We start from the raw sequence: 23,690 nt of genomic DNA on the forward strand, positions 1-23,690 counted from the left end.
AAAACCGCACATCTGATGCTGAACAGCAGACACTCTCGCACATCTCCGCTTTTGATATGGAGAAGAAAAAAAAGTCACAGGCAACCATGGCAATTTGCCTCTTAACATAACTTGTTTTGAGATCACCTTTTCAGTTTGTTTACTTTTAAAGCTTTTTTGTAACACCACCAACCACCGCCCAGTATTGTTCAGTCACAGTCATCCCCAAGTATAACAGCACAATGGGAAACGAGTGTTGCACCAAATACCAACAAAAGAGCAAAGAAAGAACAAGCAACCAATCAAAAGTATTCTCGTAATCTCACTTTGTATTGTTCGTACAAAATGTGGGTTGCGAGTTGTGTGTGCCAAATGTCCCAGCGTGACTGGCGCTGTATTTATTTATTTTTTTAGTCACAGAGAGATGCTTAGACAGCAACGAGAGGGCAATAAAAGGCCCTCAGCTAGTTATTAGCTTATCCTCACGTTCACCCCGAAATGCTGCTCGCATGGCCAAGGCATCTCAGATCTGCCGCAACTCACTCCCAGCTCTCCTACAAGGGTTTCTTGGCGAGCATAGTAACGCGAATGCACGCTGCACACACGCGCGCACACGCACGCACACGCGCACGCACACACACTGGTGCCGAGAGATGGGGATGGGGAGAGGGAGAGATGGAGAGGAAGATGGAAGGAAAGGGGAGATGCAGAGTTGCTTGTCCTGAGAGAGTCACAGAGGAGAGGGGGTAGAGTGAGAGATGGAGGAGAAGAGGGGGATGTAGGGATAACGGGGGTTTGGAAGAGAGGGATCGGCCCTGAGGCTGGAAACCCAATCCTCTAGGAACATGTCACGCTTCCTTTTGTAGCCAAACTCTGCATGTTCTGTGTGTGTTTGTGGGTGTGTGTGTGTGTGGTGAGTTTTTGTACCTTTCAGGGAAAAAAAACGCTGAGTTCTCCCATGTGAGCCTCTGGTTTCAGTATGTGTGTGTCTACAGTATGCGTGCATTCATCTGTAATGACGTGTGTGTGCGTGTGTGTGTGTGTGTGTGTGTCTGTCTGTCTGTCTGTGTGAGCTCTGCTGGAAAAGTGTGCGTGTGTGCGTACGTGCGTGTCTGTGTGTAAATGTTTGGCTATATTGTGTGCGTGTCTATATGTGTGTGTGTCATATCTGTTTCGTCTCAGTAGTGTATGTGGATGTGTGTTCTGTGGAGGTGGTCGGGGTGGGGGTTGGATGTGGTCCCAGTAGGACTTTGTGGTTTTCAGTGTTGTCATCTGCTAGCTGCTGGTGTTTCGTTCTTCATCTCATTTACTGCCCCAGCAGTACCAACAAGCACCAGCTCAGCAAAGCGCCACACAGCAATAGTACAGCACAGCACAGCACAGCTCTGCTTCACCCCACTTCACCTCACGATGCCATGCATTGCGTTATGTAGTCTGCAGGCTAATGTGCTGTGCACTGGATGGTCATGTCTGGGAACGTGTTCATGGTTTTAATCCGTCTCTCCCTGGTTTTCTCCCTCTTTCTCTCCCTCCTTCTCTCCCTCCTTTTCTCTCTCTCTCTCTCTCTCTCTCTCTCTCTCTCTCTCTCTCTCTCTCTCTCTCTCTCTCTCTCTCTCTCTCTCTCTCTCTCTCTCTCTCTCTCTCTCTCTCTCCTTCTTTCTCTCTCTCTCTCCTTCTTTCTCTCCTTCTTTCTCTCTCCCTCTCTCTCTCTCTCTCTCTCTCTCTGTCTCTCTCTCTCTCCCTCTCTCTCTCTCTCTCTCTCTCTCTGTCTCTCTCTCTCTGCAGTGGCTCATTGTGCGTCCTCCAGGCAAATCATCTCTCACTGGAAGAACTGCACGCGGCACGACTGTCCCGTCTGTCTGCCGCTCAAGAACGCCAGCGATAAGCGCAACCCGCAGCGTAAGTCTCCCCTCCCCCTCATAACTAACAAAATCGTTTTCTCCTCCGTATCACTCCACTTCGCCTTTTTCACCCCACTCTTCTTTTCTCTCACTCTCTCCCTGGCTTTATCTCAACCTCTCTTGTTCTTTACTCCATCCCCTCTTTACTCCTTCTCTCTCTCTCTCTCTCTCTCTCTCTCTCTCTCTCTCTCTCTCTCTCTCTCTCTCTCTCTCTCTTTCTCTCTTTCTCTCTCTTTCTCTGCTTCGAGTTTTCTATCCTCTGTCTCTGCTCCCATCGTTCTCTTTCCTCTGGTTTTATTTCTTTGTTCACTTCTCCTCCTTCTCCTCCTCCCTTTCCTTTTTTCCCTTACTCACAGTCTGTTCTTTTTTGGCTGCTGTTTTCTCTGTTCTCTCTCTTCTGCCTCTCACCCTCATGGCAACCGGCACATTTTAACAGGACCCAGACTCACTCTCCAACAGTGCCGGCCCAATCAGCAGCCCAGTCGCCAGTTACACACTCGTGCGTGCGTGCGTGCGTGCAATAGAGTGTGCCGAGCGGATGGAGTGGTCAGTCAGAATGATGGCCAAAACAAGGAATGTGCAAAAATAGTTTTCTTCAGTTTCCACAAAACAAGACAAACAAAACACTGATGAAAACATGAAACAAAAATTAGGACAATAGCCCACAAAAGCTAGGCTACTCTTTCTTCTGTCAGTACTCACACAGAGCTCAAGACATGCGTCTTCTCAGTGCAGCGGCCATCAAAGTGGGTGTTTGTGCATCTCTCTCTCTCTCTCTCTCTCTCTCTCTCTCTCTCTCTCTCTCTCTCTCTCTCTCTCTCTCTCTCTCTCTCTCTGACTATCCGTCTCTCTCTCTGTTTCTCAGACTATCCATCTTTCTCCCTCTCTCACCATTTCTTTCAGACTTTCCATCTCTTTCTCTCATTTCTTGCTCCCTCATTTCTTGCCCCCCCTTCTTTTTCTTTTCTCTGTGTTGTGTCTTTCATCACCCCACAGAGAGCCAGAGAGGTAGAGTGAGAGAAAAACTTGTTTGTTTCCCTTTGCAGAAATGTGTGTGCTGTCGAGCAGAGTGCTTTCTGCTGATGCAACCGTCATCAGTGTTTGCTGTATGATTATTTTTCTCCCCACCCCTTCATATATTTTTTCTTCTCTTTCGGTCTGCTCCCTGTGTTAGTTCGGCTTTTTGGACGAGGTCCTAAGACTTTTTTTGTTGAATTTCCAAGAGTGAAGTTGTGAGTCCAGCAGTCATTACTGATTGCGTGTCCTCAACTCCCCAGAGAATGGAGAGTGTGTTGAAGTTGGATAAGATGTTTTTTAATCAACCCCACAAGCCCACTTTTTGCTTAGCTTTTTTTTGTCTTAAATTCTTTATCCCTCAGTTTCATTTTTTGTTTTTATTCTTGCACCCACTGCTCCTTGAATTCCTCCTTCTTCCATCTACTTCTTCTTACTACCCTTACTTTTAAAGGGGCTCTAGGTAGGATTCAAAGTTTAATTAATCACTGTCCAGAGTCAACTGATGCTTATTTGAGTCATTAGTAATGGTGAAAGATGACTCGCCAGTTCCATGATCCGCTGTCAGAAAACTCCAAATGCAACTTTTGACAGAGCGACCTGGTCGTAGTGTTCTGGGAAACACTTCTCATATCCAAAGTCACGTTACATACCGTATTCAGATTTGTATCAACTGCTGATATTCCGTGATGAAAAACATTCTCACAGCGAGTTTATTTAAACGTGACTGTAGATTTTGAGAAAGGCATGCCACGGGCACTGCGCAAATGACGTCATCCTATATTGTGTCCCTATAACAGTACCTTTGTCCATTCTTCCATAGTTTCATTTCTGCCTCGTCTCTTGCCATCTCTGCACATATCTCTCTCTCTCTCTCTCTCTCTCTCTCTCTCTCTCTCTCTCTCTCTCTCTCTCTCTCTCGTTGCTCCATAACAGCCTTCATTGTTATGATGTTGTGGTCTCACGTTCTTCCTACTCATCTTTCTCTTCTTGCTCACCTAATAAATTGGTAGGGCCCCCTTAAAAATGGATGAATCATCTCAAGGGCTTATGCTTCAAAGTAAATAAATACAATACATAGATTTAGCCTTATCCATCTTTTTTTCTCCTTCCTGGAAGCCAAGAACTACATTGCCCGAACCCCTCCAATATTTCTCTCTGTATGTGTCTCCTCACTGCTTCTCTTCCTCCCTGATGATGCCATGCCGAGTCTGCCGAACACGGCGCTGCCCACCTTCATTTGTTTCATCATCTCACCTCCTTTCTCCTCGTTTATCTTTAATTTTCTCATCTGGGGTAGCAATAACTCCTTTCTCTTCTCTTCTGCGTTGTCATGCTGAGTCTGCCCAACGTTGCTCTTCCCATCGTCATGACATTGGTGGTGGAGGCCCCACGGCCTGCCTGCTATTCTAATAAATTAGTAGGACCCTCACAAAAAAGAGATGGCTCATCTAAACAAATAAATACATAGACTTAACCTCATCCATCTCTCTCTCTCTCTCTCTCTCTCTCTCCCTCTCTCCCTGGTGCAGCCATGCTGAGTCCGCCCAACGTGGGTCTGCCCAGCGCCATGGCTGCGGTGGTGGGGGCACCGGGCCAGCAGGCGGCGCCCGCCATCAACAGCTCCACCACCACCATCGACCCCAGCTCCATGCAGCGGGCCTACGCCGCCCTGGGCCTGCCCTACAGCAACCAGCAGCCCGGCACCACCCCGAACCAGACGCCCGGTCAGACGCCCCACCAGCAGCAGCTACGGCCCATCAACGCACTTGGTAGGTGGAGGGCAGCAGGAATGGGGTTGAGGCAGAGATTCTTTAAGTATATAGAGATATGCCAATGTAATAGGTTGCTATGGGCACCTAACATGACCAGGTTCCGGTCTGCCTAAAGGGGCATGTCATAATACTCCTAGCATTGAATAGAACAGTCCTTTGGTCTGCCTAGGTCTGCCTAAAGGGGGATTTCCCCCCCCTCCCCCTTGCAATAATATAACCCGGAAACAATGGGCCAATGGAACCTCTCTCTCTCTACTCTCTCTGGTTGAGGGTTGAGAGGGGAGAAGGTAGTGCTGTTTGGGGGATTTGATACTGTCCTGTTGTAATTGTTTTGAATCGGGCTACGGAACCCCTTCACCCCGCTTAACGATGGCTATAGCCACTCTGCACACTTGGTACATGTTGTAGAGTGGAACAGGAGTGCTGTTTGTGGTGCTAGTAAGATCCTTCAATTGTAATTGTGAAAACGGCTACAGTGTCCACTCTGACCAACACGAGCATCTTCAGCTGCTCAACGCACTTGGTTGTCATTGGAGACGGTTTCATGGGGTGGGGTGGGACTTGGCTAGAGGGACTCATTAGGTTAATTAAATTTAGGGGGATAAAGCGCACCTGTCACAATGGAGTTTTTATTTTTATCAACATGCCCTTGTCTGCAGAAAAAAAAAAGTTTAATCAAAGATCGTTTCTATCTGGAGAGACGCATTTACAGCTGAAACAAGTGTTTGATTTCAGTACAAGGCCCCCCTCACCCTGGTTTCTGGTCAGCAGACGTGCTTGGTCATCTCTCAGGAATGACTGAGCTGAACTTGGAGTTTCGATACCAGATGTAGAAAAGCAGCAAGAGTCTGCCTCTGCCACACGGAATGTCCAAATCAGTCAGCAGCACTAAGCTTGACCACAGCGCCACCGATTCGGAACAAAGACAATTTGTTTTGTTCTTCTTTTTCTTTTTTATGATTGCTGTTGCTCGGTTACCAACATCTTTCGCTTTCTTTCTTGGGAAAGCAAGACTTTGTCTAGTCAGCACTTCTTTCAAATGATGTAAATCCAGTCAGCTGGCGCTTTTTGTCAGTCTGTTTGTTTTACTTTAAATGAAACTTCCTCTGGTTCCACAAAACAAGATTTTGATCGTGTTACTGTGAGCAAGATGGCAGAGATGGAATAAAAAGATGGAATAAAAAAAAAAAATACGGGGGTGAGGGAGGTGGAGACCTGAAAATGGAATAGAACGTTTCCCTTTGCATTACGATGCATTCATCATGTCAACATCTGACCACCTCTTTTTCTTTTCCTTCTCCTTTCTCTTGCTCTCTCTTCTTTCTTTCTCTCCGATGGCCTCTCCATCATCCTCCTCTCCATTCGCAGGGGGCCCCAATCAGATGACCATTGGGGGTGGGTCGATGGGCGTGGGCTCGTCCGACCAGACCAATCTGCACTCAGACTCATCACTGCCGTCCACGCTCAATCCCAACAAGTGAGTGCCACTCTCCTCCTGACACACATACACATACACACAGTCTGTAGACTTTCATGTATACCAGGGATGAGCAACTGGAGGCCCGGGGGCCACATGCGGCCCGCCTCCTCACTCAGCACGGCCCGTAGATAAAACATCATTTTAAAAAACTGAATCCGTTGTCTGTTGACTGAGACAGAACACTTCTCTTGCCTTCAAACATTATTGGCAGTCAGTGGGCAACCAACTACACCTTGAAATCTGTCAGGTGCAGTCAGATCTGTGGTCATGTGGCTCTCCGATGGTGGCGATGAAAAAATGTGGCCCTCCTTATTATGAAAGTTGTCCATCCCTGATGTATACAGTACAGTACAATACAACATGCATTTATATAGCGGAGCATCACAACTGTGAAGATGACTCAGTGCTCTCAAAATACACACGCACACACATTATGTGTACTACTATATTGTTTATTACATTAGCCCTTTAGGAATGAACATTGTCCCATCATCTGTTTCAATAAGAGGTGCACCGAAAATTCGGCAACAGAAATTCGCAGGTATTCGGCCGAAAACGCAAAAACTTTCGATTTTCGGCCGAAAGCCAATTGAGTGGCCTAATCGGAGGCCGAATAGAGAATGAATTGAAAATGGGCATTAATTAAACTAATTTCAATTCTACTCGAACATATGAAGACTTCAAGTAAATATTTTTTTCTATGAAAGACATGTCTCGACATGTATTGTATTGTAAGCCGTAGGTTTCAGCAATATTTAAAAATAGTGAAAAACCTAGCTTTTGATATCTTAACTGAACTGTATTTTTCGGTTTCGGTGTTATGGCCAAGTGATTAATTATTATTCAGTTTCGGTTTCGGCCACAAATTTTCATTGCGGTGCATCTCTAGTTTCAATTGTGCATCTTCTGTTCGGTTTCTGTGGATGTTTTTTTTTTCTCAATAGGTTGAGATGCTCCTTGAGGTCTGAGGACTGAAATGTTGTTTTTATACTTAAGGGAAATGATATGCAGTTTGTGCTTCAACGAGTAAGGGGAAATAAAGAAGTCAATTAAGCCTCTCTGAAATGAGATCCATTGAGGTTGGACACAGAGGGCTTTTGCTCAGCCAAATATATGTTCTCAAGTGTCAACAACAGCAGTCAGTCAGTCAGTCAGTCAGAAAGCTGATATTCCTCCACATTGGCAAAACGGAAGACAACTTGTCTGTCACCTGTGCCCAACTGACGTGACTGATCTGTCTGTGTGTGTGTTTGTGTGCGCACGTTTGTGTGTGTGTTTTTACAGTCAACTGATGCCTACCGACTCGGGCGTGGGTGCGACGGCCGCCCCTCTGTCGGGCACGGGGATGCGCAAGGCGTGGCACGAGCACGTCACTCAGGACCTGCGCAACCACCTGGTGCACAAGCTGTGAGTCCCCCACTTTTCCTGCCCCTCTCCCCCCCCTCCCATGTGCATGCATCTTGAAAACATGTGTGCTACAAGTGTGCGTAGGGTTCGGGTTTGGATGTGTAGAGGCTGAGAGTCAACATAAGTACCCTCCTCCTTCTCCTGCACATCTTTCTTGAAAACCCAAACCATCCATACACTCTCTGCTGCACTTACAAATACTATAAGTTACAACTAAGCAGTGAGTACACACAAACATGCTTCCCTTCTCCTACATATCCAACTTGAAAAGCCAAGACGTGTTTGAGAAGATCCTCATTCATCCAAGACTTATGCCGTAAGCAACTGCACTCAAGAAATTAAGTTATTACATTGCATTTGGCAGATGCTTTTTTTTATTAACCAAAACGACTTAAAATCAAAGAAATACTAAAGTTACTTCCAGCTAAACTCTTTGGCCAAAACATACTCAATGGCAGTAATAAAGCTGAAAATGTGTGATCTTCATCCATGATTTGTGAAATCAGAAATTATTATTAGCTTTTAGCATGATTTTCTTTTCTCCTAATCCTCCTGTCTCCTCCTCCTCCTACTTCAGAGTTCAAGCCATATTTCCAACACCAGACCCTGCTGCCCTGAAGGACCGGCGCATGGAGAACCTGGTGGCCTACGCACGCAAAGTGGAGGGAGACATGTACGAGTCCGCTAACAGCAGGGTAAGTGTCACCTGCGTGTGTGTGGATGCGTGTGTGTGCTTGTGTGTGTGTGCGCGGTTGTCCACATTGTTCTTCTGCCTTACTGTGTGTGCGCGGTTGTCCACATTGTTCTTCTGCCTTACTGTGGCAAAGTGAAGCTAGTAAGTTATGTGGACAAAGAGGTGTATGTTTTTATATTTGGGACAATTCTCCCTGACCTTTTAAGATGGTGACAGGTCTACAGATTTTATCAGTCTTATAATGTACGAGTCCGCTAACAGCAGGGGAGGTGTCATGTGCGTGCTTGTCCGGGAATCGGGGAGGTAGGGCAAGTTTGGAGAAAGTGGGGTTAATGTCTTGTTATCCATATTGTTATTCTGCCCATACCGTGTCAAAGTGACACTGTACAGCATTTTGACCAGTTGTTGCTGTTTTTAAACGTGCTATATAAATTAAACGTACCAACTGATAAGATTTTTGTTTGCATGTGTTCGTGACGTTTAGGATGAGTACTACCACTTCCTGGCGGAGAAGATCTACAAGATCCAGAAGGAGCTGGAGGAGAAGCGGCGATCGCGGCTAGCCAAGCAGCCTCCCAACCGGCCACCGAGTAAGTCACACACACACACACACACACACACACACACACACACACACACACACACACACACACACACACACACACACACACACACACACACACACACACACACACACACACACACACACACACACACACACACCATCCAACAGACTCACCAGACAATACAGCACCACACACTCTGACACAAAGTGGCTTACTTGCACACGTGCACTCTCTATATTTCTCATTTCTCAACATTCATTTCTCGTTTTCATTTCTCAACATTCTCTCTCTTTCTCAAACACACACACGCACGCACAATCCTTATTCTGAAATCTCTTTTAAATCTGTGCTTCATTTTGCTTCAGTATCATTTCTGGCAAGTACTCCTTATTTTTTTTTCCAAGTCTGAGGTTCTCACATTCCTTCTCTCTTCCTCTCCCTCTCCCTCCTCCTCCTCTTCAGATGGACCTATGCCTATGCCCAATGTGCCAAATCAGATCATGAACCGCATGCAGGTGTCTCAAGGTACTCCAATCCACCTCTCCTCCACTCCACTCTCCATCTCATGCCAGCGCCAGCTTGTTGCTCTGTGTTTCTGTCTGTCTGTCTGTCTGTCTATCTGGCTGTCTGTCTGTCTGTCTGTCTGTAACAGTGTGCCATGCCAAATGTGCTTCTATGATGGTGTGTTTGTCTCAGTCTAACCGCACGAATAGACCAAGCGCAAGACAGACAGAAGTAATTGACTTTGTATTAAGTCGCTGGAGACAGAAGAGACAAGCGATTGGAGCGACTGGAGGCGATTGGAGCGACTAGAGCAACAGTTTGTAGTTGAACTCGGTGAATATTATGCCAATTAGCCATGATGCGGTTCGGCGGCAGCCGCCACAGCCAATGGGATTGTTGGAATGCTTGCATTCTGCTTTCAACGGACACACTCTGTCGCTTCTATCGCTCGCATCTCTCTTGCTGCACAGTCCAGCGATTCTTTGTCGCTGGATCTTGTCGCGTCCGGTGTATTCGCCTGGTAACATTCTTTCTGTTTGTCATTCTATGGTCATCGTTGATTGCGCGTACCATATACATGTCTATTCAGATTTGCCTGGTTGCCTTTTTGTGTGTTTGTGCCGTCTGTCTGCAGCAAATGGCCGAAGATATGTAGCGGTTATCTGTGCCATGCTACAAAGTGTCGATGTGTTCATGTAGATGCTCTTGCAGTAGATGCTCTCTTGTTTTGTTTCAAATGTTGTACATATTCAAAGTTATCGGGTGAATTTGCCTTGAGTATTCTTGCTTGGTTGTGTGTGCGTGTGCGTGCGCAAAGCAAAAGCAAAGCTGCAAAGCTCCTGTCTGTGTATGCATGTGTGCTCACATGTTATGGTGTGTCAGCAAAAGGATATTCGCACAGTCTCTCATTGTATGTTTGTGTCTGTGTGCGTGTGTTTTCAGGGATGAACCAGTTCAACTCCATGCCGATGCAGAATGTGCAGCTGACGCCGGCGCCCATCGCGGCCCGCGCCGCCTCGCCCATGAACCACCCACCTCAGATGAACATCAACTCCGTCCCGGTCAGTCAAGTTGCCCTTTCAATTTCACCCTTAAGCAAGGCTCAAAGGACACGACTATCAGCCCGATTCTCAGCTGAAAACCCTCCTTACGACAATCGGTAGAACGTAACCCCCCGCAACCTCCCCGCAAGCGATTGTCGGGCAAGATTTCCTAGTCGCGTGCAACGTTCTAAGATGGAACGTTGGTAGCTCAAAGAGTCACCGATCGCAAAAAGTAGAAATTGAGCACTTTGATATTTGCGACTGGAAATGGAACGCCGGCCATTGTCTTGTGTGGTTATGATCAGGGATAAGATTGACTGTTGCGATTCTCTTCATGTGTGAGCCACCACCCGACTCCAAAATTGCACACAAAATAAGGGAGTCGTGCAGTTTGAACCTGGCTTTACGCTCTTCTCTCTTGTCCTCCTTCTCTCTTCTCCTTCTCTGTACACCACTCCCCTACTCACCTACACAGCATTCTTCTCATTCACTATGCTCTTCTCCTCCTTCTCCTTCTTCTCCTCCTCTGTACACCACTCCCCTACACACCGCTCTTCTCATTCCCTATGCTCTTCTCCTCGCCCATGCTCTCCGTCCCGGTCAGTGCCTTTTCCTTTTTACCCTTACACTCTTCTCCTCCTTTCTTTCTTCTATGGCTCCTCTCTTCTCCTCCTCCCCTACACACCACTCCTCTCCTCCCCTATGCTCTTCTCCTTGCCCATGAACCCACCTGCCGTGCAGCTCCGTCCCGGTCAGTACAGCACCCTTTCGTTTCCACACTTACACTATTCTCTCTTCTATGCTCCTCGCTTCTCCTCCTCCCTTCTCCTCCTCCTCCTCTCCCCCCTCCTCTCGTACACTCCATCAGTACAGCACCCTTTCGTTTCCACACTTACACTATTCTCTCTTCTATGCTCCTCCCTTCTCTTCCTTCTCCTCCTCCTCCTCCTTCTCTCCCCCCTCCTCTCGTACACTCCATCAGTAAAGCAGCCCTTTCACTTTTCTCACTCCTCTTCACCTTAGCTCTATTCTCTTCTTCTATGCTGCTCTTTTCATCCATACACTTGTCTTCTCTTTTCCCCCCTGCACAAGGGTGCATTTCTCGAAAGCATAGTTGCTAACTACGGTAGCTACTTTGTTGGTTGTAAGTAATAGAATTTCCCATTGGCAGCTACCCAAGTTGCTAACTGCCAACAACTACCCTTTTGAGAAATGCACCCCTGCTTTCCCTCTCCGATCCAAAAGCCAACACTGCCTCTTCCCCACCTCTCTTTTCCCTGTGCTCCATTCCCTCTTCATTCCCCGTGCTCTCTCTCTCTCTCTCCTCTTCACTCCTCTCTTCCTCTCCACTACTCCACAGCTGTCTTCTCCGCTAAACTCTCTCCAAATGCCCCTACATTACTACTCCTCTCCTTCTCTACGATCCTCCTCTACGATCCTCCTCTCTCCTCTACTTGCATCTCTTCTTCTCCTCTGCTCCCCTCCTCTACACTCTACTCATCTCTTACCCTACACTCCTCCTTTCTTCTTTGATGCTCCTCTCCTAAACTATACTTCTCCTTTACCGCACTCCCCTCTCCTCTTGTACACTCCTCTCTCTCTCTCTCTCTATGTCTGTCTCTCTCTCTGTCTGCCTCTCTCTCTCTCTCTCTCTCTCTCTCTCTCTCTCTCTCTCTCTCTCTCTCCCCTCTTCTTTCGTTCTACACCTACGTTACTTTCCCTCCCTTCACTTGTGTGTTTGTTTGTGTGTATCTGTCTGAAATATCTGCGTTAGTCTTACATACATGTGTGTGTGTGTCTGTGTGTTTCGCGCAGGTGGGCATGTCCCCGACGCGGATGCCCCAGGGCCAGGCCATGATGGGGGGCCACGCGGGCGCCATGGTGGGCCAGACGGCCAATCAGACGCAGTTATTCAACGCTAACGCGGCCATGACGGCCACCGTGGGCCTGGGCCAGACCACCGGACAGGCAGCCGTCACGCAGGTGAGGACCTCAGGCAGCAGAGGGACGATGCGGTGTACACACACACACACACACACAGACATATACACATACACACACACACACACACACACACACACACACACACACACACACACACACACACACACACACACACACACACACACACACACACACACACAGCTATTATTACGAGGCCCTCATTGACTCCCATTATAATATTACAAACACACACTCTTGTTTGCTGCTTTCAGCTTCATTTTTGGTCTGGAGAAGACAAATGCAGACAGCTGACTGATGACTGCTGATGATTTTTGACCAACACATGCACTTACTTATCATCCACCCTCAGCATTATATTATCAGTATGCTGTATGGCTGTCACACACACACACACACACGCACACACACACACACACACACACACACACACACTTATCTGGTGTATCCTGATATGTATGTGTGCGATTGCTGGATTGCTACAAGAATTGTTGCCTTCGTGCAAAAGTTTTTTTTTTCCTAGATAGCAGTGACCTTTTGCTCTGAAGAGTGTATATACAGTTCAGCGCTGCATGCAATCCAATATGAGGTCACTGTGTTCTGAAAGGAGTGTGCTGGGATGTTTATCGTGTTGTGGAAGGATCTTCCTGCTCCCGAGGAACTTTAATGGGTGGAAGTCGGCCATTTTAGACGCCGTGTTTTATAGCGCGTGTTTGTGCGTCCACGCCCTGCCTGCTTCAATAAAAACCCTTAAGCCTTGCGTTCACTCACTCACTCACTCACAGACGGGCGATAAACGCACCGGCCTTAACAGTTCATTAACCTTTTGAAGACGTAGATAGGTCATCAGTGAAATGTTTCGTAGAGAGAAAAAAATTGACTTGTTTATATTATGGTGTCTTATCGAATCGAATCGAATGGAATTGAGGACATTGACATGTCAAAAAGTTATGTAGGTTCCACATCTTGCAATTTGAATTTGAAAACATGCATGCACACAGCATAGTCATATCTTTTTGAAGCACCAGCGTGTAAATGTAGTAGTTTGTGTTCAAAATGCCTGCTCTCCATTCGCTAATCTGAATTTGTCATGAATATTTACCAAGTTAACAAATGTTAAATATTCATCAAAAAGATCACATTTGTGACCGGGCAGCATCCATTCTGGAAACAAACAAATTACACATGGACCTTTAAAAAAAAAATAATAAAAAAAAAAAATATGTTGATACGTTGATATCTGAGGCCGTGTGACATGCTAACCCATCCCTGTGGCAACACTAACACGACATTGCTGCAAACCTTACCTCCTCCCTGTACCCACCAAGCTACAATCTTTCTGTGTATGTGTGGTCTGTGTGTCCCTCTGTGTGTGTGTGTTTGTGTGTTTGCTTCTCGTCCTTGTCTTTCTCGTCTTTCTGTTTGTGTGTGTGCGTGTGTGCCGTGTCCTCTGTATTTTGTGTGTGTGTGTGTGTGTGTGTGTGTGTGTGTGTGTCTTCGTGGCGTCCTCCCTCCTCCTTCAGCAGCAACAGCCACAGCAACAGGCTCCCCCCAACACCACGGTGGCTGCGGCCGCGGTGGCTAGCCTCCCCCTCAACGCCCTGAACCCCCTGGGCACCTCCTCCTCCTCCTCCGCCACACAGCTGCCCCCCCAGGCCTCGCTCCGCGCCACCCCAACGCCACCTTCCTCCTCTGCCTCCTCCTCTTCCTCTTCCGCGGCTGCAGCTGCCGCCGCTGCTGCTGTTGCCGCCGCTGCTGCTGCTGCCGCCGCTAGCCTACAGCAACCTCCCCAGTCAACCACCATAGCCAACGCTGCTGCGGCTGCTGCTGCTGCTTCAAGTCGCTCCTCCACACCCACCTCCCACCCTCCCTCCTCCTCCTCCTCCTCTTCCTCGGCTGCTGCTGTGTCTGGGTCGGTGTCGTTGTCCGGCCCCGTGCTGGACTCCACCACGGTTGCCGGTCTGCCTGTAGCTCCGCCGCAGCAGCAGCAGCAGCAGCAGACGCATACGCAGCAGCAGGTGGCCTTACTGCAGTCACAGCAGCAGCTGCAGCAGCTCCAGCAGGCTCAGCAGCAGCAGCAGCAGCAGCAGCAGCCCCCTACTACTGCCACTACTACTACCACTCCTTCGGTGAGACAGCCCCCAACCAGCCTCCGTCAGCCGCCCGCCCTCCCTCCGCTCCACTCCGTCCTCCCGTTTGCTAGTCGACGTCATGAACCCACCTCACCCGACCACCCACCCACCAAGCATCTCCTCGACCACCCACCGACCCAACAGTCATTGCATCCCCAGCCCCACCTCTTGTTTCTTTGCCTCCCATCCTTCCTTCCTTACTTACGTATCCAGGATTCAATGTACCGCATCCTTTCTCTTGGTCTCTCCCCTACTTGTCGATGTTGCCACCATCCAGCGTCTTCTCGACCACCACTCATTGCTTTCCCATCCTCCCTCCAGCCCTACCTTCTTTTTTATCCTTCTTTCTTTATTGAAGCAGGATTCGCTGCCCTGCACTCTTTTATCTCTCTCTGTCTCTGTTTCTGTCAGCCTGGCCCTCTGTTGCTTTGCTAAAAAAGAAAACGCTCCACCCCAGCTCCCTCTTTGTAACTAACCTTTCCAAAATAAAGGCTCCCAAATGTTTTGCTTGACTAACTTTAACCGTGTCTCAAGCCACAGGCCTTGGTTATCAGAATACAACACAATAAGGCTCAAAATGTGCATATACACACTGCTTAGATTGGGGATTAGGTTCTCCTTTAAGTCATGAACCTAATGCCAACTTGACACTTGAGAGGTTTTAAGATTTTCCTTTGAATTCGTTATAAGAAGGACCAATTTGAAGACACTTGCCCAAAAAGGCATCATCCATGTATGCGTCCTTGTGCTAGCTGACATTGTACAAGCAATCTGCACGTACATTCATACTTCAGAATTATTTTGGGGAAAACCGAAACAAAACAAAAAACCTCTAGCTTTGTGCTGACTTCAACACAACCCCTGATCTCCCATTTCTTAATTCAGGCAAGTCTTGCAACAGCGACTTTGAAATGGTGTTGATTTCAAGCGAGGGACGCCATTTGGGGACAAATGGAGGGGCTTACCGAGATCGAGCAGAGTGTCTGTCACTAACGAGAAGGCAGCAGGCAACGATTATGCTGCCATTACAGTTTTTTACGATCCCCTCTTCTCTCTCAACGTCATCATTGTCCCCATCATCACCTCATTCTCACTTGTAAAGTTTGACGATATTAGATGATGGATCATCCTGAGGGCCAATATCAATTGCTCCACTGTTGCATGTAGTGCCTTGCATGGTCAGTATTCATAGTGTTGCATGACCGTAGTTCTGGGGTCCCCATTTGATGGTCTGTGACGTCATGATGCACCGTGGGTAAACTACCAGACTAGACTTGGTGCTATCATCCGAAGGTGCAAACAATATTTGAAGTATAATATGGTGCTCTAGTAGTAAATGTAATGCAGTTTGATACAGCATGTGCCTGGTTGTAGGTAGCATAGCTCATTTTTGCGGCCAGGTAAACCCTCGGAGGAATTGCTGATATGTCGAGAGGTTGCTGCACAGAGCATGCCATTCTGTTTGCATGGTTTGTTGCTTGACATTCGTATAATCGAACAGTATGAAACTACTGCATCTTTCCATTCCAGTGACATGCATTGCACGAGTCCGTCATAGGTAGATACGTAATTGTGACTTTTAATAAGTTGATAATAGTTTTTCTGACTGCTTCTTTTTTTTGTTTCTCGCTCCACCCTCCCACCCCCCTCTCTCTCTCTCTCTCTCTCTCTCTCTCTCTCTCTCTCTCTCTCTCTCTCTCTCTCTCTCTCTCTCTCTCTCTCTCTCCATCCCTCCTCTGGATCTGTTCTGTCGATCTTTCGCATTTCTTTCGTTCTATCTCTTTTTGTCCTGTATCCTTCTATGCCTCCACCCTCGTTCGCTCTCCTCCCCCCCCCCCTCTCTGTGCAGCTGACCCAGACGGGTGCCAGCGTGGATAACCGGGTGCCCACCCCGGCCTCCACTGCCAGCGCTGACATGCACTCGCAGCATGCGCTGGCGGACCTGCCCGTGACGGCCAGCGAGCCCAAGGCCGAGCCCACGCGGCACGACGAGCAGGACTACCATCCAGGCGCCGGAGGTGGAGCCGGCATGAAGATGGAACCCAAGATGGAGGTAACGGGGGAGAGAGAGAACGGCCATCTATAGTTTTCATATAGTTAAAAGCATTAAAGTGTACACACACACACACACACACACACACACACACACACACACACACACACACACACACACACACAGGCCCTAGAAACCTGTCACATGGTTCTTGCCGGACCTTTGTGTCTCCATTGAGTTACTCAAGGGTCTTGAGGGTAGGGGTAAGGGTATTTTCAGATTCGACCAGTTCTCGAACCACTAGGATTGCGAGATGTTGTTTTGAGATGTGACGTACTCAAAGTTTAAACGTAGTGGAGAAGGGGGGAAAATAAGTGGAACGCAGCAGTTTTTTTACAGTAATGATTTGAACTGTATTTTCGAATCCGTGAGTGGTTAAACTGGCACCTCATAAAAAATCTCAGAAAAGTGGTTTGCAAGGTGGAACCCATTCATCTAACGACAGCCGTATAATAATTAATGAAGATGCGTGTGAGGTTATCTTTCCATCAAAGACATGACTGATCCTGACTAGTAATGCCGTGTTCAGACCAAGAGCAAACTATGCTGCCTGGTAGCGGAGGTAGCAGAGGTAGCAGAAGAAGTTTCGCCTTGAATTCGCTGTATATGCTCTGGACACGGCATTGACATTTTTGATTTAAGTAATCACATAACGGCTCAGGCTTGACAGCCTGGGACATTCGGAAATATTATCAGGGTTCCCACGGGTCATGGAATTTCTGGAATATCATGGAATTTCATAAAAGTTTTTCCAGTCATGGAAAGTCATGGAATTTGAAAATTTTGAATGCAGTCATGGAATATCATGGAATTTTCTTAACAGCTGTTTAGAAGCAAAAACCTTTTTGTTTGCTGTATAACATTGTTTCTCACTGATTATACTACATCGCTTCGCCACAGACGGTTTGGTTTCGCACTGTAATGTGCAACATTCTAGAATGCAATGAGCCCACTGAACTCTGGCGGTGGCTCGGCGTCATCTCGAGGGGTGAAGATAATCTTCAGTTTTTACACTTTTTAAAACGTTTGAACGTCATTTTTTACGGAAGTGGTCATGGAAATTCTGTTTTTGGGGTCTGGAAAGTCATGGAAAATCAAGGAATTTTATATCTGAATTAGAGTGGGAACCCTGTATTATGAACATTCCAATTGGTTTTTGCAGAAACGTGTCATAGCTCATTATCATAAGATTAGCTTCACTTTAATCGTTAAAATTCGCTCTGGTCGCTCAGTTCGCTTCGCCCCTGGCGAATTCGCGCTGGTCGCGCACCCTCCATAGAGAAATAATGACTTCTGTCGCTCCATTTGCGTTGGTTGCTACTGGTGTGAACAAGGCATAAGGCTATATGTTGTGTAGTGCTGTCGCAGTGAAATAGGATATGGAACTTTGCAACTTCTGTAAACTGAAAAATTTGTGCAAAATGACTGCGAAAACATCTTTTCAGGGGACTTGGCAAACCTAAAGAGCACACCTTGGGCCTATACTACAAAGCTGGTTCAGGACAAGTTAAGGTTAAGTTAGTAGGTAAATCATCTAATACAGGAGCTTTTCTTAAGAAAATGAGGACTCCAGGCTCTTCTATTAGATGATTTACCTCTTAACTTAACCCTAACTTATCCTGAACCAGCTTTGTAGTATAGGCCCCTAGTCTCACAAAAATTGATATAAACGATCCCGACATATGACGCGAATGTGTCTTGTGATTTGCGGTTGCAGACGGAGGAAGACTCGTCGTCCAGCAGTCTATCGGTGAAGAAGGAGGAGCCAGCGGAGGGTGGAGGAGGTGCAGGCAAGAAGGAGGCCAAGCAGGAGCCTATGGAGGTGGAGGAGAAGAAGCCCGTCGTCAAAGCGGAGATCAAGGCCGAACCCAAAGAGGAGGCTGGAGAGGAGGCAGGGGCCAACGGCACGGTCACTTCCTCGTCCTCGTCGCCCACCCAGTCGCGCAGGAAGAGTGAGTGATGACGATGATGATTATGATGATGATGATAATAACTTAGTTTTAGTTGACTGGAGCGAAGACACCGCGGCACACAGATGCAGTTCCTAACTTCTTTTCATACTAAAGGGGACATAAAATAAGGATACAATAAAATAAAAAAATGACGCCATCATTGTGTCACACACATAGTAATTGAAAGCCTATAATTTTCAGTAAAAAGGGAGTTGCTCTGTGCTGTTGTTTCAGTCTTTGCTCCATATTTCTCTCCATATTGCTGTGGCTGTCCGTTTGCTATTCTCCCCCGTACCCGTGTCCCCTGTTATCCATGCCTCATCCCTCTTTAGTAATGGGGTTTTCCCTTTAGTTCCATCTCTACGGCAGCCAGTATATCTGTCAGACCACCTATTCTCTACCTTCCTCTGTCTCTCTCTCTCTCCCCCCTCCCCTGTTTCTCCTCTGTTATTACTCCCAAATATTTCATCCCTTCTTGCACAGTGACTCATTCTCATTCCTCTACCTCTGCTCCTACCCTGGTCTTTCTTTCCTAATGTGCTCCTGTCAACTTAAGTTCCGTCTTATATTAAATCTAGCGTCAGTCAAACCTACTATTCTCTCTCTCTCTCTCTCTCTCTCTCTCTCTCTCTCTCTCTCTCTCTCTCTCTCTCTCTCTCTCTCTCTCTCTCTCTCTCTCTCTCTCTCTCTCTCTCTCTCTCTCTCTCTCTCTCATTACCCCCACAATCTTTTCATCCCTTCTTCTCAGTGACTCATTCCTCTGCCTCTCTGCTCTCCTAGCACGGTCGATCTTTCCAGTTTTTACATTCAGTCCTCTATTTTCGCCTTTGTCTATTTCTTCTACTGGTGCCTCCTCTTAGGATGCAATGTTTCAAGCTGTGATGCATTTTGCCTCTGGCCCTTGGCGACTTGAAGGTTCAAATAACTGCCGCCGCTGCTCTCCCAGTCCCAGCCATTTGCATAACTTCACCTGGACGGCTGCGACATGTTATACACAGAAAAAAATCCTAATGACTCACTTTGCCAGGCAGGAGAATGACTCAGCGAAATACATTGACTCACCATCTCTCTCTCCCCCCCTCTTTCCCTTTCTCTTTCCCTCTCTCCTCCCTCTCTCTGTTTCTTTCCCTGTTATTTTTTTCTTTCTGTTTCTGGGGTCCGTTTCTCGATTCTTGTCGTTGCTAACCATCTTAAGACCGTCTTAGCGTTCCCTTGGATTTAGTGGTGAGCGTCGCTGTCAAGAGAGAGTTGAGTCGCTCTTACGAAGGACGTTGCTACCGTCGTTAGGAAAGACGCTTTCGAGATACGGACCCCTGTTTCTTAACCATGTCCCTGTGTTTTTGTGTGTTCCTCTGTAGTCTTTAAGCCGGAGGAGTTGCGTCAGGCTCTGATGCCCACGCTGGAGTCCCTCTACAGGCAGGACCCGGAGTCGCTACCCTTCCGACAGCCTGTGGACCCCATGCTGCTCGGCATCCCTGTGAGTTGACACATGAGTTGCATACATACACACAGGCACACACACACACACATGCATACGGGTCAAAGACATGCAAAATGACATTGTCATCAGGGCTTTTTCTAGGAATTTTTGGCATGAGGGAGCATCATGGCAGGTTGCGGGGGGTGAAGGGGGGAATTTACTAGGGGCGCTCAAAAAAGTAATTTCTATATATTTTTTAAAAAAAAAAGAAGTATGAGGGTGCACCCGCGGAGGTATGAAAGGTATGAGGGTGGAGCGCCCCTATTTCCCCGTTCAGTGAAAGACCTGGTCATTCAGTGTAACGGATGCCTTCTGCTGACTGTAACTGTAAAAAAACATGACTCTTTTAATGTATTTATTGTTACAGGGAATTCATGAAAGCCTCGGCTGTCATCCATTTACTTGGAAACAATTTAAAAATCAGGTTTTTTTTGCAGTTACAGTCGTCGGAAAGTGTCTGTAACACTGAATGACAAAGACGTCTTTGACCCATACACAAACGTGCGTGTGCAAATCACTTTCTGGAGCATCTTTGCCACTGTTGCATTAATGGCCACACACACACACACACACACACACACACACACACACACACACACACACACACACACACACACACACACACACACACACACACACACACACACACACACACACACACACACACGTTCATCACGTCCTAGTGACACCCTAGAGTACACACACACACACATGGTTGTCCTGGAGCGGTCGAGTCAATTAACTCAACCCTGCCATTCCTCACAATACAATTAGAGGACAAATGGGGAGAAAATTGGCTTAAATTGGGCCGACTGTAGACGCAGACACAGACACTTATTGAAACACACTGAATTATTCAAGGAGCATGAGCGCAGAATGGGAGGGTGAAGTATGGACACTGAGATACTGGCATGTCTCTGAAAAAAAAATGTATCCATAAAAAATTAAGTGATTTTTGTTTCAGTTTCATAGTCTTTGAAGGATTTTGTGTGTGATCAACTCATAAGACTACTGTGATGGTTGTTATTCAGTTTGTATCCACACCAACAAATCGGAGCTTCAACCATCAGTTGTCATAATCAATAATTTTTTCAAACTGTTAAATTTGATTGATGATCAGTCCTGAGATCTGTTGTTCAAATATTTTTATTTATTTATCAGATCAATTATTATATTTTCTCAACATTTTACATTTATTTGTTGATCAATCAAGATGTTCTGTTATTGACGCGCAAGACAAAATCCTGAGCCCTATAGTTACCACAGTTTTGTGATGCCTAGCAGATCAATCATTCCAGAATGTTTTCTCTCCATTTCTAAGCTTGATTGGTTGACTAAGCTAGGTGCTCTGTCATTGACTCTCAGGGGAAAAATTAAATGGCAGGTCCCTATTGAATTGTTTACGCCAGTTTTGTGACAAGATCGACCTTTTTTTTTTTTTACCCGTCATTGTATACAGAAGTGTGTATCTCAGTTTTGTGACATACCAGATCAATTATGTTTTCTTTAAGTTGGTTGATGGATCAAGATTTCCAGTCATTGACTTTTAAGACAAAGTGCTCTGCCTTACTATTGAGACGAGGTTTTGTGACATCAAGAATCATAAGGAACCATTAACCGGTGTTGCCTTCTGTCTTCCTCTGCTGTTTCTTTCTGTGTCCCCGTCCCCGTCCCCGTCATCAGGACTACTTTGACATCGTGAAGAACCCGATCGACCTGTCGACCATCAAGCGGAAGCTGGACACGGGCCAGTACCAGGAGCCCTGGCAGTACGTGGACGACGTCTGGCTGATGTTCAACAACGCCTGGCTCTACAACCGCAAGACGTCGCGCGTCTACAAGTACTGCTCCAAGCTGGCCGAGGTCTTCGAGTCGGAGATCGACCCGGTCATGCAAGGGCTGGGCTACTGCTGCGGGAGAAAGGTGAGGTGGAGTAACCAATCAGAAGAAACAAACGTGTTAAAGGTGCACTGTGTAATATTAATGCTGCCCATTCAGAAAAGTTACCTTTTCCACAAATACTTGTCACCATCAAATTCTAAGTATTCATTATGACTGGGAAAATGGCACTTTTCATACATGAAAAGGGGGATATTCTCCATGGTCCACCATTTTGAATTTGCAGAAATATACGTATTTAGTTGCAAACCTTACTATGCTTAGGCCATACTTGTAAATATGATTTTATTATTTAGTAAATGTTGATGAAATGATTAAATTTGGCAAAAGGCAGCACAGTTTCATTGATCAGCATAGTTGCAATTCCTACTCTGGCCACCGTTTCTACACAGTGCACTTTTAAAAATGAAAGTTTTGAGGTATTGCTTTGTATAAATCTTAATAGAATACTGACTGGCCTGGCTCAAGCCATATCTGGCTGATGTCTTAAAAGTTACTATTTCAGTTGCAAATGGAAGATCCTGGGTCTTCAATATAATTTTGCTTCAGAAGAACTGTCCGTTTTTCTATCTGAGCCATGAAATCAGAAAGGTGTTCAAAACAAAAAAGAACAAATTCTACTGTTTTGTCTCCCTTTCACCTCCTTGAAATTATCATTTGAAATAATTTCTTGTTCTTCCCATCCACAGTACGAGTTCTCTCCGCAAACGCTGTGCTGCTACGGCAAACAGCTATGCACCATATCTCGTGATGGAACCTACTACAGCTACCAAAACAGGTGAGGGAAACTCTGCCTGAATACCACCAGTCTTGCAAGCGTGGGTGTACTAGTGTCTTATATATTGCTTGACCGTGTTTGCCAGCAAGAAAGCAAACATTCATCCACACCACACCAAAAATATAAGTTTACTTCATCAAATCTTAAAGTAGTTCCCTTTACTACACAGAGTGAAAATGTAAAGTTCAGGATCAGGTCTTTTTGTCTTTTTGTTGTTGTTGTACAATCAGCCCTGCACTTACATCCCCGAGGCAGGTCACTAGCAGGCCACCCAGATCCACGTGTGCGTCACTGTCGAGGCTTTTAAAGGAAGTGACAGGGACATACCCAGGTCAGAATCGGGGACGAGGGTTACGCACAGTGGTTTTTCGATGTCTGTGCTGATAGCAGTCAGCGACGTGGCTTGACTGGGGGAAGTCAGGCCACCCGTAGCCAAATGAAGCGCACGGAAGACTCCACTTATGTCATCAATACAGAATGTGTGTCCTAGATTACTGACAGGATATTGAAGTGTAGGCCTTTGCATGTTGCACGTTTTTACTTGTGAGTGAGGAGTTAATCTGAGGCGAGGTGCTGAAGGGGTTTTACGGTTTGATTGGCATCAGATGTAGTTTCTCCCTTCATTATTGCAGCGTTCAGATATGTCAGTGTTAACGTTGAAAGTTAGAGGAGATTTCTGTTCAGACCGCCCTTCAATATTAGCTGCAGGCCCATTAATTCAATATTAGTGTTTTTGTTTTTGTTTTTTCTTCTTCTTCTCCCCTCCCTCTGTTTGGCTTCTGCATCCTTGCGTTGTAAAATGTCTGAATTCCTTTAGTGACTCCTTGCTCCCCCTGGTGTATGACTCGTGCTACTACAGTTTTATTAGTATTGCAGTTTTCAGCAGAACTGCAGAATGCGTGATATTATTAATAGAGCTTATTGCAGCAATTATCATGAGTTATTTATTGGTACGAAATCAATTGCAAATAATTATGAAAAGCAATTATAAAAGGAAAGTGCTTTTTGGTATTTTCAAAAGAAAGAAAGAGAAGGCATGAAACATCAAATATTGTTGCAAGAACAATAATG

General features: G+C 46.4%; 1 protein-coding gene across 1 annotated transcript in view; it reads left to right on the forward strand.

Annotated features, from left to right (window-relative positions):
- Nucleotides 1–23,690, forward strand: part of crebbpa (CREB binding protein a) — an 89,202-nt gene that overhangs the window by 48,470 nt on the left and 17,042 nt on the right. The window contains exons 5-18 of the mRNA XM_063198309.1: nt 1,765–1,878; nt 4,427–4,666; nt 6,038–6,146; nt 7,434–7,556; nt 8,134–8,251; nt 8,735–8,840; nt 9,279–9,341; nt 10,263–10,381; nt 12,179–12,346; nt 16,307–16,510; nt 18,228–18,462; nt 19,821–19,939; nt 21,626–21,865; nt 22,531–22,619. Of these exons, the coding sequence (XP_063054379.1) occupies nt 1,765–1,878; nt 4,427–4,666; nt 6,038–6,146; nt 7,434–7,556; nt 8,134–8,251; nt 8,735–8,840; nt 9,279–9,341; nt 10,263–10,381; nt 12,179–12,346; nt 16,307–16,510; nt 18,228–18,462; nt 19,821–19,939; nt 21,626–21,865; nt 22,531–22,619 (2,047 nt within the window). The remainder of the gene's footprint in view (nt 1–1,764; nt 1,879–4,426; nt 4,667–6,037; nt 6,147–7,433; nt 7,557–8,133; nt 8,252–8,734; nt 8,841–9,278; nt 9,342–10,262; nt 10,382–12,178; nt 12,347–16,306; nt 16,511–18,227; nt 18,463–19,820; nt 19,940–21,625; nt 21,866–22,530; nt 22,620–23,690) is intronic.

The sequence above is a fragment of the Engraulis encrasicolus genome, chromosome 1 (assembly GCF_034702125.1).
Source record: "Engraulis encrasicolus isolate BLACKSEA-1 chromosome 1, IST_EnEncr_1.0, whole genome shotgun sequence".
NCBI lineage: Eukaryota > Metazoa > Chordata > Actinopteri > Clupeiformes > Engraulidae > Engraulis > Engraulis encrasicolus.